General features: G+C 44.7%; 1 protein-coding gene across 50 annotated transcripts in view; it reads left to right on the top strand.

Moving 5' to 3' along the window:
- Window positions 1-13,215, top strand: part of madd (MAP-kinase activating death domain) — a 42,548-nt gene extending 29,333 nt beyond the window's left edge. For 10 of the 50 annotated variants that reach the window (XM_035521027.1, XM_035521023.1, XM_035521015.1 and 7 more), the window contains 17 exons: window positions 663-719; window positions 2,467-2,567; window positions 2,749-2,832; window positions 3,395-3,553; window positions 3,756-3,876; window positions 4,469-4,531; window positions 5,600-5,720; window positions 6,005-6,110; window positions 6,212-6,322; window positions 6,405-6,512; window positions 6,624-6,788; window positions 6,949-7,021; window positions 7,247-7,353; window positions 9,175-9,183; window positions 9,828-9,897; window positions 11,169-11,215; window positions 11,331-13,215. In XM_035521027.1, coding sequence (XP_035376920.1) covers window positions 663-719; window positions 2,467-2,567; window positions 2,749-2,832; window positions 3,395-3,553; window positions 3,756-3,876; window positions 4,469-4,531; window positions 5,600-5,720; window positions 6,005-6,110; window positions 6,212-6,322; window positions 6,405-6,512; window positions 6,624-6,788; window positions 6,949-7,021; window positions 7,247-7,353; window positions 9,175-9,183; window positions 9,828-9,897; window positions 11,169-11,215; window positions 11,331-11,444 — 1,616 coding nt within the window. In that variant the 3' untranslated portion in view covers window positions 11,445-13,215. The remainder of the gene's footprint in view (window positions 1-662; window positions 720-2,466; window positions 2,568-2,748; window positions 2,833-3,394; window positions 3,554-3,755; window positions 3,877-4,468; window positions 4,532-5,599; window positions 5,721-6,004; window positions 6,111-6,211; window positions 6,323-6,404; window positions 6,513-6,623; window positions 6,789-6,948; window positions 7,022-7,246; window positions 7,354-9,174; window positions 9,184-9,827; window positions 9,898-11,168; window positions 11,216-11,330) is intronic. The other 40 variants (XM_035521030.1, XM_035521026.1, XM_035521025.1 and 37 more) reach the window with 16 other exon arrangements.
- Window positions 13,216-13,232: the final 17 nt, after the last annotated feature.

The raw sequence follows: 13,232 nt of genomic DNA, 5'->3' as shown, positions 1-13,232 counted from the left end.
ACCTTGACGTCATCTTTAGGCAGCAGCTTCAGGCCAGTGTTTCGCATCTTGGGCTGTGTACAGGGGAAAATCCCCACCCTCATAACCTTGCCTTGTCTGTTCTTTAATAAAGATGCACCTTCAATTCTACAGAATGTCTTTGAGATTGCACTGTCTGCTTCTGCAGCACCCCATTCCACGCAGCAGCTGCAAGGCTGACCTCTCGCCCCACATCCCACGCCTTTCACGCCGCCTGCAGCCTCCACCCTGGCCCCCGAAAGCCACAACCCGGCAGGGGAGACCCGCCGCGGGTGCTTGAATTGGGAGTCGCCCGTAGGACAGCGGCGGTCTGGCGTCTGGCTTTCCAGGATCAGGGTTGCAGTGCTCAGGATGATTTGTAATGTGACGTCACTAGCTGTGGCCTCCCAGTCAGATTTTATGTCTTCTGTAATGGCAGATGCTTTAATAACTTACCACAAGAATATGGCTATGTGTGAACATTACAAACCTTCCTCGTCTTGGAAAATGGGATTTTTTTATTTTTTTTAAATCACTTTTTAAAAAAAAATAATTTTTAGCTTTTTCTTTTTCCAAAAATGCTCATCCTCCATATCTAATGGTTCAACCAGCTCTCTGACACTCTCTCTGTCTTTCTCTCCTTGCTTGCAATGCATCTTGGGTAGAATTGTGGAGCAAGCACCAGGATAACAGAAAGCAAAAAGCTATGGAAAAAGAACAGAGTAAGATCACTTCGCTAAGCACTAATTAGACTTTCCGAACTAGGAGTTTAACCTTCCACCACCCCGGTACCCAGTCCTCTTAATCCTGTTTCACACTGAACAATGTTAGCCTGGCCCCCTGCCGCCACCCTGCAACACCCTGGGGTGTTGCTGTATGTTCTGTTTTGGTGGCATAAAAAATGACCAGATTGCAGTGGTTTTCAGGAAGGACTCTGTTCCTCTGATTAATGGCTGCTCGGCTCTTTTCCTGATGATAAATGATTGATAATGGACCTGTTTTTAGCTTCACAAGTTCAGTTCTACTGGTCTTGTTACCTGTGTCTGTGGCTGACGTCATGCCATGATGCATGTGTTCTAATAGTGTAACAATCCATTTTAAGTAATCTCTTTTCCTTTTGGGGGGAATGGACTTCAACTTGGCTTAGATATTTGAAAAGGCAACTAATGTCAATATAATGTGATGGGTAATGTGATCCACCAGTGCATTTAGGAGCCAGGCCTTCTGCAGCTGATGCCTTGTAAAGCACTAAACTGATACACGTGAGTTTGGTCTCTGCATGTTGTCAGTGGAACACTGACCTCTGACTTCACCAACCCTGGTTAGGAGATGACACTTTAATGTCTTTGGGGATTACTACTGCAATGGAGAGTTGTTTTTCTTCCTCAGTGCCAGCACATTGGGTGACACAGTATAGACAGTGGTTCATTGGAGCGCACACACACACACACACGCACACAAAGTTCTGTTGGTCGTTGGCAGCTCAGCTTCATCTCTTCTCCTGTCTGGTTGGTTGGTTGTGTGTTTACTTGCATGTATGTATGACTGCTTTTGTCAGTGTGAACATGTGACAAAATAGTGCTATTGTGACCTCAACTGGCCCCTTGCAAATATGCGTGTGTGTATGCGTACTTGTGTAAATTTCTGTAATTAAATCCAGATTTCTCTCTCTGCCTGCCCTGTATTGTCTGATGGGTGGTAGTAGGTAGCAGGGTTTAAAAGTGCTAAGCACAGTAGACTTCACGGTCACTTGCTTTCAGGTGTGGAATTGGGTGCTTGGGAATCACTGATCACACCAACCTGTCACAAGGGCGAGGGTTTGATTGGTTTTTGAAGACGTGCGTTTGTAGAAGGAATTCATGATCTATGTCTAGTAACACTGAAGCTCCTTCATCTTTTTTGAAAGCAACCCAGTAACATATTCAGTAAACTGAGGGCTTCCTCAGGCACATTTTATGTAGCATATTTTAGACCTACTTGCTCAGGGTGCAGATTTGGCATGTGTAGACTCAGCAGATTGAAAATGAATCAGTACGATAGAGTTTAACGGGTCCGACTTGCTAACAAACCATGGAAACACTGTAGGGCACTTGGCTTAAATTTGTTTGCTTACTGGCCCAGCCAGGAAAGATGAACTATGGCCCACTTCTCCAGTAGTTCCTAGGCTCATACTGGGTAAGCTAAGCAAACAAGACCATTATCATCTACAAATGACACAACCCTAGGCAGCTCCTCAGTAAGCAGCCGGATCGTTGACTTGACTTTGTGACGTGACCTCCTCGTGGAGCCTGCTGAAGGATTGTGATTAAAAAGCCATCATTCTGGTTGAGACTCATGGAACGTGCATGGTTCCTTCCCAAGCATCCAGTGTAGCCTCAGTCCTCTGGCCTGCTTCCAGTCATGTGACATGTCTCAGGGTGCAGTGCAGGGAGCTGGAGGACAGATGGACTGACTCTGCATTTCCCACAGGTGCTGACGGGGCAAAGCATCGCCCAGAACGGGGCGACACCGAGGAGAAGAAATCCCAGATCAGTGCAGACAGCGGCCTCAGCGTGACCTCGGGCTCTCAGGTCAGAAACCCGTTCCCCTTGTGACAGGTGTGGGGTGGAGATGGGTTTGAGGCCAGGGGAGGGGAGGTAGTGTTAGGGATGCCTGTGATGGGTGGGGACAGAATTTCAGTTTCATCCCGTGCAGCTCTCTAACATGAATATGTTTGGAACTGGCCATTAAGGAACGCTTCTGTCTGTGCAGAAGAGCGACACTGAGTCGGTGGCAAGCTCGGAGCCTCCAGCGCTGACCAGGAGCACCAGTCAGGACTCTGAGGCTAGCACAGTGGTAGGGCACGACCAACCCTAAGTCACTACACACACACACACACACACACACACACACACACACACACACTCACCAGGCCGTACAAATCTCATGTACGCATTCTTATGTCTATAGATTAGTCAGGGTTTGGGGTTTCTTTGTTCTTTTCATATTCATGTCGTTGTTCAGCCAGTCTCTGAGCCATTTATGGTCAATTGCAACAATTTTCAAGCTTGCAGATTTACATTTACATTTATGGAATTTAGCTGATGCTTTTGTCCAAAGCGACTTACAATTACGACTGAATACAACTTGAGCAATGGAGGGTTAAGGGTTTTGCTCAGGGGCCGAACAGTGGCAACCTGGCAGCAGTGGGGCTTGAACTGGCAACCTCCAGTTGCTGGGATATGTACAGTACAGGTGTGTATGCACTTCTGGCTTCTATTGTCCTGTCTGTTTCGATACCGAATATGACTTGGACCCCTTCATTTCGGCTCACTGACTCTCACACTTACACCCGTGCTTCCCATTGAGCTCGCGCTGCAGTCTCGCTGCCCTGAGCCCTTTGCCCTTTGACCTGCAGGTGAGCAACAGCTCAGGCGAAACTCTGGGTGCAGACAGTGACCTGAGCAGCACGGCGGGAGACGGGCTGGCTGGCCGGCCCTCGCCACACCTCGCGCAGTCCCGCGGAACCCTGTCAGACAGCGAGATCGAGACCAATCCTGCCACCAGCTCTGTGTTTGTGGGTATCCATTGTTGAATCCACTGCCTCTCCACTACAGCAGGTCACCTGTCACATATTAATAACCATCAACTTTTAGATATTTGCTGTTAAAATGAAATATGTTTGGGTTATTTTCATCAAATGTGATCAATTTATAAATGAATGTATAAATAGATATAGACTAATGATTGGCTAACACTTTTATCACTCACTCACCCAGGGAAAAACCCATAAGCTGAAGATGGGTGTGAAGGAGCCTGTTGGGGGTGTGGCTAAGGGAGCCCTTGCCCCACCCCTTGAAGATGTTAGCATGAGAATCTACCTGTGTGAGGGGCTGCTGGGTAGGACTTGTCTCCTCCTCTCATGTATTAAATGTCCTTATGTTTCCTATGTTCATTTTAGGCCTTTTCTCCTCTTGCCCCGCCCCCTCCTCTACCCACTTTTCTCCCCTCACTTCCTTTTCTACATTTTCTCGCCTTTTTTGTGTATGCGTGTAGTAGAAGTCCAGTGGTCTTCATGCTCGTCACCGTGTTTCTGTACACAACTTTGTTTTCCAAATTTGTCATGAAAATGTCCTCACTGCATCTGTCCAATACAACCGTGACTCTTCCTGTTATTTATTGCATCAATTTTGAAACGGTGCAGTATGGGATTCTTTAACTGATCAAACAGAGAGGAAATGTAGGCATGTCCAGCCGCCAAGCTAACTCCTTAAGCCTCTTGGATCCGTAAAAGCACTAGATAATCGCCAGCAATTGGCAGTTGCCCTTCTGCATTGTGTTCTGGGAGTTGGCTGCTCATTTGTGTCCGCGTGGCTCGCTTGGCTGTCTGCAGCACTGTTCAGCCCGCTGCTGTTGCACTGACTCACTAACCCTCTCCGTCCCCTGCTACCCTGCGTCTCCTCTCTGCCCTCCTCCTCTTCACGCTGCGTAGGGAGGGATAAGAGCTCAGTGTGGGATCAACTGGAGGACGCTGCCATGGAAACCTTCTCTCTGAGTAGGGTTCGACCTGCATTGGGTGTGGCTGTGCGGTGGGTGGGTGGGGGTGTGTGTTGTTGTGTTGTGTTGTGTTGTGTTGTGTTGTGTTGTTGTGTATATGGCTGTATGGCATGTCTGCGGGAAGGAAGACGGAACAAAAACTGCACAAGTGTGTGTTGGTGCACATGTGCACTAAGGCTGCATTATAAGGTTAAATGGACCATATTGCAGAGTGGCATGCAGTATATTTAAATATGGAGTATGTGTACATGTGCAGTACTGTACAAAACTCTTATGCCACTATTGGTTTAGCAATGCTAAAAATATTTTCCAGTCTCTTTATTAGAATACAACCAAAAAATCAGAAAACAGCTTCTATAGGCTACAGTGGCCAGTATTTAGTGTGACCTCCCCTTACACATGAAACAAGATTAGCTCAACAAGAAAACTTCAGGACCGTCTCTGCAAGAGTCCAAGATGTGCTTAGTGCAATAGGAGGTCCCACTTAAATATGGATGTTTGCCTCTAGAAGCCATTTTGTTCCGAAAAATTGTGTTTTTTAAATAGTCTGCATATATTTCCTGTATTTTCTGTTTGTATCTTAATAAACAGATTGATAAATAATTAGACATGTTCATTACAGCATTGCTAAAACAACAAAACAGTGGCCTAAGACTTCCACAGTACTACATGTATGACTATGATTTTGTAGATTCATACATGCACTTTATATACAATCCAAAAGACACTGTATTGTAAAGCCTACAGTGTGGATGCTTCCTGAAGCCAGTGTTTACAGTTTGATTTTGAAGTGAAGGGTTGATTTTTAAAGGTGGTTGTGCAAGCTTGAATGCTGTGTGAAATGGCACCTCCAGACTTGTGGTAGGATAGTTGGAAAGCTTTGCTGTTGATGACGTGCAGTGCTGTTGGTGGGGAGGACCGCTTTAATTCAACACCTTGCCTGTTGGTGGCTAAAATAGAACAGTGTGAAAGTGGAGGAGGGGGTGCTTGTGGCCATGTGCCAGGTCCAACTACTAGGGATTTATTATTCTGTAGAAGTCTGGTCTCTTACTGTGTGTGTGTGTAGGTAAGGAGCGCTCGACTCTGTGGGACCAACCACAGTTCTGGGAGGATGCATTCTTGGATGCGGTGATGCTTGAGAGAGAGGGAATGGGGATGGACCAGGGCCCACAGGAGATGATTGACAGGTCAGTGTGGGCACGTGTAAGAAAACGGTATGTAGCTAATGTGTTTCCAGATATTATTATTATTATTATTATTATTATTATTATTATTGTTTTTATTTTATTTTATTTTATTTTTTAGATTCTGTGTTGCTGGCCAGAGAAATCAAGAATGTAATGAATAAATATAATTTTTGTTAACTGTTTATGAAGCCATACACCATGATTACTAAAATAAGTAATTAAGTAGTTCATGCATTATTCATGCATTTGAGTGATGAAGGCCCATGCATTCATGCAAAACTCAGGTACTTGTCACTTGGCGAACATGATCGCAAGAGGCTGGAGGATGACGAGGACAGATTGTTAGCCACCCTGCTGCACAACATGATCGCCTACATGCTGATGATGAAGGTAGATCTCACTGCCCCCTCATAGCGGTGCCCCCACACTTTCACTCCAGCTACCGGCTGTCATTGCGCCGTCTGAGCGCTAGTGGTCTGCTTTCTGCACAGGTGAACAAGAGCGACATCAGGAAGAAGGTCCGCCGCCTGATGGGCAAGTCTCACATCGGCCTGACGTACAGCCAGGAGATCAACGAGGTCCTGGACAGGCTCGCCCAGCTGGTGAGTGCCACGGTCTTGTCTCCTAGCACGGTGCTTCCCCAGAGCAAGGCACCACCAGTTATAGCATGCTGTGTCGTTGCAGAGCGGGAGGGAGCTTCCCATAAGGCCGAGCGGCAGCCGGCACATAAAGAAGCAGACCTTTGTGGTGCATGCTGGGACTGACACCACGGGGGACATCTTTTTTATGGAGGTAAGTGTAGAGGCAGGTGTGGGGTGAGTGCGAGACCCAAGATGATGATTGCATCTGCTCCTGGTACCCTTACATGTTTGCATGTGCGTGTGCATGTGCATGTGTGAGCAGGTGTGTGATGACTGCATCGTACTGCGTAGTAACATCGGCACCGTGTATGAGCGCTGGTGGTATGAGAAGCTGATCAATATGACCTACTGCCCCAAGACCAAAGTGTTGTGTCTGTGGAGGAGAAACGGTCAGGAGACCCAACTCAACAAGTTCTACACCAAGAAGGTAAAACACAGGGATTACACATGTGGTACACAGACCCAAACATAGACGCATACACACATGCATCTGACAATTAAATTAAACACTGTTACAAGGCAACTATTTGGACTATGTGGTACTAATAACACACTGTGTGTGGTGGGTGTGTGTGTGCATGCAACAGTGTCGGGAACTGTACTACTGTGTCAAAGACAGCATGGAGCGTGCAGCAGCACGGCAGCAAAGCATAAAACCAGGTATAACAAAGGCACACCTGTGTGTGTGTGTGTGTGTGTGTGTGTGTGTGTGTGTGTGTGTGTGTGTGTGTGTTGTCTTAAACTGTGGTACATGCTGTACACGTGTGTTTTTATGTAGTACCAGAAGAAATAAAATATTTAAAAAAAAAATAGCAGTTTTCCTCTTAGGCCCTCACAGCTACTCATGCTTCTCTTTGTGGCTTATTTTGTGTGGTGTGGGTATAGGTCCAGAATTAGGGGGAGAGTTCCCTGTGCAGGATATGAAGACAGGGGAGGGAGGTCTCCTGCAGGTCACCCTTGAGGGAATCAACCTCAAATTCATGCACAGCCAGGTAGGAGGCCCACACCACTGGCCCCGTTACTATAACAACATGCATGCAGAAACTCGGTGTCCACCCACTGCACATCACTCTCCCTCACTTCATTTCCTGTTATTCACTCTCGATCGTAAACTGTCATTCTCTGATTTTCTTCCATGCCTCCTTGCCTGTTTTTTTTTTTCACGTTGTTTTTATTTGGCTATATTCCTCAAAGAACTTCCTGATGCAGGTTAACAGAAGTAACATTTATGCTACCTCGAAATATTTAAAATTTAAAGCTTAGAATTTGTTACAAATATTGGCATCTGCTACCAGAGTTCTGAGAGGAATAGCTTGTGATTATTTTTTTATTTTTTATTTTTATTTTTTTTTGCTTTATTTGTTGCATGTTTGCTTTTCAGTTGCTTAGTCACTAGCAAATTATTTGATCTTTTAAAATAAAGTGCACATTATACATAAACTGTGTTAGTACTAACTGTTGTTTACTGTGGTACCAAATCCTTGTCTTCACAGTGTGTGGGTGTGTGTTGGTGTGATTTCGGTAATTTGTTTTGGTATGTCTGAGGTAAGATGTAGGATGATGAGTAAGACATGGCAGTAACTGACTTGACTGAATGATTCATAGTACATTTTAGCTTGTAGAGTCATGCTTTTTCTAGAATGTTCCAAAGCCATGATTACATTTCATCAGCACTTTATTAGAAGTATGAACTTGGACACACCCTTATGGAACCTTAAGCTTAATGACAGACAGTTATGTAATGTTTTATTTCTACTTGTCAGTTATGTAGTGTTTAACAAGTGTGAGTTATAAAGAACTTAACCTGTCTGTGAGGTTCTCCAATTAACCAAGTGGTTCATCGCAGCCTGTTTTAATAAACACACAAACCCTTTAATGTAAAAAGTAAATACAAATTTGTGGCCTTTTTAAAATCAGATGTAAACCTTTTGAAGGAACAAGTCCTTTTCTATACACAGGCCAAAGGAAGTATGGTGATGTTTTATTTATGTATTTATTTTTGGTCTTCCTGGATATTTTTATGGAAATGGGCTGGTTTTAATTTTTTTTATTTATTTTTATTTTTTGTGACATCAGTGTATTATTCAGTCTTCATTAATGAAGGCAAACAATACTTGAGGGAAACTTTTACTTGTGCCAAATGGTGTTGCAGCACTGGTAGGTCAATCAAAAGAATGTTTATTAAAGGTGTTCTGGGGACTTTGCTTGTTTGTTTCTCTTGTTTTTGGTTTTTGGTTTGTATTTAGTTAAGGTCTTAGTTGTTGAGCATCTGTAGCAGTGATGGTCTCTCAGCTCTAGTGCTCCATCCCCCTACTCTCAGGTTCGTACCTCCAGCACTTGGCAGATTTGCGTTTCCTCCCCATTAGTGGAGATCCCACCTTCTGGAGGCCAGACCACTGAAGCCAAAGCCCCCAAGCTGTCACTGTACACTTGTTTCTATTTGTGCAGAATGTTCTCATGGTTCTTGCCAGCTGATGTAGGCTAGACCATGGCTCTGGGCTAAGGGCGGAGGTGCGAACCACGCATTCCAGTGCGGGTGGATGTTGCATTGCTGAGGTGGATAAGCATGTAGTTGGGGTGGATGTATGTATGTATAAAGTTTAGTTTAGATTTATATACTGTTAGTTTAGTATGCATTTCTGGAAATGGGCTCACTGAGGATTATTAGTTGCCGATTCTTCCTGAATCTCTTCTGGGTGGGGAGGTGATACAAGTGGGTGACTTGTTTTTGTTTGTTCGGGGGGAGGTTTTGTGCTCTTTTGTGCGATAAATAATCCAAAGCGTTTCTCTCCCATGCTCTCCCCCCCTGCAAGGAGCGGAAGGTACACCACCTCTGCTGTCTCTGCTTGTTAGCGCGTCATTTTTTGTCCTTTTCTCCATTTGTAGCTGTAACAGCAGACTTCAGTTCTTTTGGGCTTCTCTTTTTTTATATTCTGAAGATAAAAGAATTTTTCATGCGTTTTTACATGGGCCTGTAAGCATATGGAGCACTTCTCCTTACAAGGATGTATCTGTGTTCAAATTCAGGAAGTTTGTATTCGACCTCAGACCCCCAATGGTTTTACCATTTGTATAAACAGCATAATGTATGCTAAATTAATAAAAATTACACTTTATTTGCTTTTTGCTGTTGGGTAAATTACCATTACTGTTAAACGAACCTTTTGAGAGTTGAGACGTTACCAAGCTCAGCCGTATTTCACTTGGCCCATGTAAACATCTCCGCATGGAAACTTCCGGCCTGTCTGTAGCCTCCTTCAGTTCTGCTAGCTTCAGCAAAGCTCGCTTATTGTGTGCCGCCTTCCGTTCTCCCTGTTTTACTGTCCACGTGAATGTTCAGGTTGTCCCTTCTTTAAAACGGCCTTTTTTTCTTCTTATTGTTCTTTTGTTTTCCATTGTTTTGTTTCCACGAGTGTGGATGAGTTGCTAATGCTGTGCCCTGTTCTTTTGTTTGTTTTCGTTTTAGGTTTTCATAGAGCTGAATCACATTAAAAAGTGCAATACAGTGAAGGGAGTCTTTGTCCTGGAGGAATTTGGTAATTACCCCCATTTTGATTCTAGGCCTGTACGCGGCACGGCAGTAATCCAATTTACATAGTATAATAGAAGACTTGGAACGTAATGGTAGTAAATAATAGTAAAACTTTAGATTTAGATGTTTCTTTTCTTTATCGTTAGTGTTGGGGGGGGGGGGGGGGGGGGGTTATCCGTTGTTTGTGTGTCTCTTGTTTGTTGTCATATGTATCCACTACTTGCGTTAAAAACCTACTACTGACAGAGTGAGATGCAGTGGAACTTTTTTTGAAAAACCTCACATCAGTACAGTTACATTAGCACAGGTTCTCACCTGATCTGAAAGGTTAACACACACACACACACACCCCCCCCCCCCCCGGTAGCCCTCAGTGCATACAGTATTGTACATCCAGACGTGTGTGTCTCATTGTTTTATCCACCTCAGAAACACCAACATCTTTTAGAGGAATGGCTGGTGTTGCCTGGTGTTTGTAGTGTTGCCCGATGGGAGTTAACTTTATGTAGTCTTAAGGTCAGGGCTAGGCCGGGTTACTGCCGTGTCTCTGTGCTTCCTTTTTGTAATCCGCCCCCTCATCTTTGCTGCTATGAAAACCTTCATTCTCCAGCAGGTAAAGTGCTGTCACCTTAAACTATTCTACCTCTCCTCCTCTAACCCTTCCCCTTTCATTCACCCCATTCCCTCATCCATTCACTGACCGACGGCTGTCTCTCTCTCATCTCCACCGCCTTGACTTTCAAACATGTCCCTGATCTTCATGTGATCATGCTTGTAGCAGTAACCATTCCATAAGCGGCTGCAAGTCTGCTAATGCCCAGAATAGGTTTCTTAATGTGAGGTGGTTTCTCAGGCACTCTCTGCTAACGGTAGAGTTTGCCTGTCTTCTTCTGAAGGACCACTAGAGGTCTCACTTGTTCATAGCTTAGCAGGAAGCGATCACCCAAGACTGATGTACAATAAACAATGTGTTGGACTGATTTGTCCATCTATTTTTAGCAGAACCAGATGCCTCATTGTTAATGATTTTCTTTTAAATATATCACTTGAGTTTTGCAAAACATGCCTACTTTTTTGTAATGATGATTATTGTGTTTAACTATTTGTTAATTCCTCACTTCTGCCATGGGCCATGTGTCTCTTCGTTCTCTCATGCTCGCTCACTTTGGCTCGCTCCGTTTCTCTCACTATGACTCTATATTACTGCTCTCTCCTTTCTTTATTTTTTCCCCACCTTTTCCAAACTTGTTCTGTCTCTTGCACCTGTGATTTCAGTTCCTGAAACTAAAGAAGTGGTGATCCACAAGTACAAGACTCCCATGGTAAGATGAGTGGGCCGGTGATCATATTCCACTAAGAACTTCAGATCACCTTACTGGAGCACCTCCAGGAATAATTTTCATCTTCTCTCTGCCCTGCCTCCCTCTTCACTACCAGGCTCATCAGATCTGTTACTCCGTGCTGTGTCTGTTCTCCTACATGGCTGCGGTGAGGGGGAAGGAGGCCGAGGGCAAGCCCAAGATGCTGTCCCCCCGCCCGCTGCCCAGCTAGTGCACACTCTTCCGGCCACCATATGTTACTCCGTACGGCCCCGTCTTAGCTAAAGCGTAGCCTGGCTTCCGGCTTGCCGACCCAGGGCTCGAGCTGCTAGCTCACTCGCTCCCTGCATCTGGATCACCTGCACCCAGTGCCCATCACTGCCCTTAAAGTGTTTTGTCTGGTACCCAGATGAGTAAACATGCCCTTATCACTTTGCTGCTTTTGAGCTTTGGCCCTTGACCTTGTGAATGATCCACACTCCCCACTGTCCAAACATCCTTACATGTCCGCTTCCTCACCATGGGAACGCTAACCATGTAGGCAGCTATTTGCCAGCCTCCTTGTTTTCCTGCCTCCGGTGTGTGTATACGTGCCGCTGGGGCCCTCGCATGTGCTCAGAGGTGTGTGTGCTTGCAGCCCAGTCGGATCAGCACCAGAATGCCCAGGCGCGTAACCTCTGTCCAGGCAAAGCTCTCTGCCCCGTCCCCTGACCTGCCCTGGTGACCATCATTCCAGAGACTCTAATTAGTTATTCTATGTGCTCAGTGGTACCGTAACCTCCAGTGTGTCCTGTCTCAAGGCTGATGAAACATTTATCACGTGCCGCACTGTGCAGCTCTCTCTCGAGTGTGTGAGTGTGTGTGTGTGTGTGTGTGTGTGTGTGTGTGTGTGTGTGTGTATACACATGTACATGGGTGTGTCACTGCAGCAGGTCACCGGGGGTACTCATTTAAGTATTTCTTCAGCCCACTCCACATGCTCAAAGTGGTCCAAAATGTGCGTAATGCTTTAGCTTTGCTCCCAGCCCACTAGTTCTACTGTAAAACTCTTGTCTGTAAATCGCTGTGATTGACTGCATGTTGCTGTAAGGGGAATAACAAACAAACAAAACAAAAAAAGCAAAAAAACAAAAAAAATAAACAAAAAAAAAAATTTAATAATGTTTAAAAACAATTTTGCTGTAAATTACACTGGAGCAATGTTTGGGGGGAAAAAAAAGTTCTAAAACAAACTGTGGTTTGTTGAGTAGCTGTGCAATACAATAGTGGGTTGTGAAGAACAAGACCTTACAACTGAGGAAGGGCTGAGGGAGTGGATGTGTTCAGAGATATTTCTGAACCATACACAGAGGCATTATTGAGTGTCTGAAAGCTGAAGAAACAGCTGTGTTTGGAGATCTCTTGTGTTCACATCTGTTAAGACTACTGATGTCCTGCTGTCAAATCACTGTTTGAGGGGAAATATGTAATTTGAAAAGGAAAAAAAAAAAAAAACAGCCAGTTTAACCTATCCCTTTTTTGCGTGTGTGTGTGTGTGTGTGTGTGTGTGTGTGTGTGAGAACTCATGGATAAGTTTGTGTTATGGCATCTATGTCATAGATTTTAATGTCCTGTTGTGTTCCTCTGCTTTTAAACAGATACCCATTTGAGTGTGTATGTAAGAAATTGCTAGTGTGCTTCTCCATGAAAAGTAATCGTTTTTAGATGGTTGTCGAGGCCTCGCTGTGTGTAGTTGTAAATAGAACAAGACTGATTGGCCAGGTCAGTGTCTCCAAAGACAGATGTTTTGAATTGGTGTGTGCTGAGTGAAAATCAGACGCCATAGCGTTTGGGCTTGCCTGCTCTTTTCATTCTGTTCCAACTACTTACTGCTGAGAACAAGAGGGAAAGAAAGATGAAGGAGAGGAAAAGAGCTAATGGATGTAAATATTTCAGTGTTTAAAAAGTATTTATAGAACCTGTACAGCTTTGGCAATATGATAATAAAAGATGTCCAACCCAAATGCTTGAACTGTCTGAA

Source organism: Electrophorus electricus, chromosome 21, assembly GCF_013358815.1.
Source record: "Electrophorus electricus isolate fEleEle1 chromosome 21, fEleEle1.pri, whole genome shotgun sequence".
Lineage (NCBI taxonomy): Eukaryota > Metazoa > Chordata > Actinopteri > Gymnotiformes > Gymnotidae > Electrophorus > Electrophorus electricus.
This window is presented reverse-complemented; position numbering and strand designations above follow the sequence as displayed.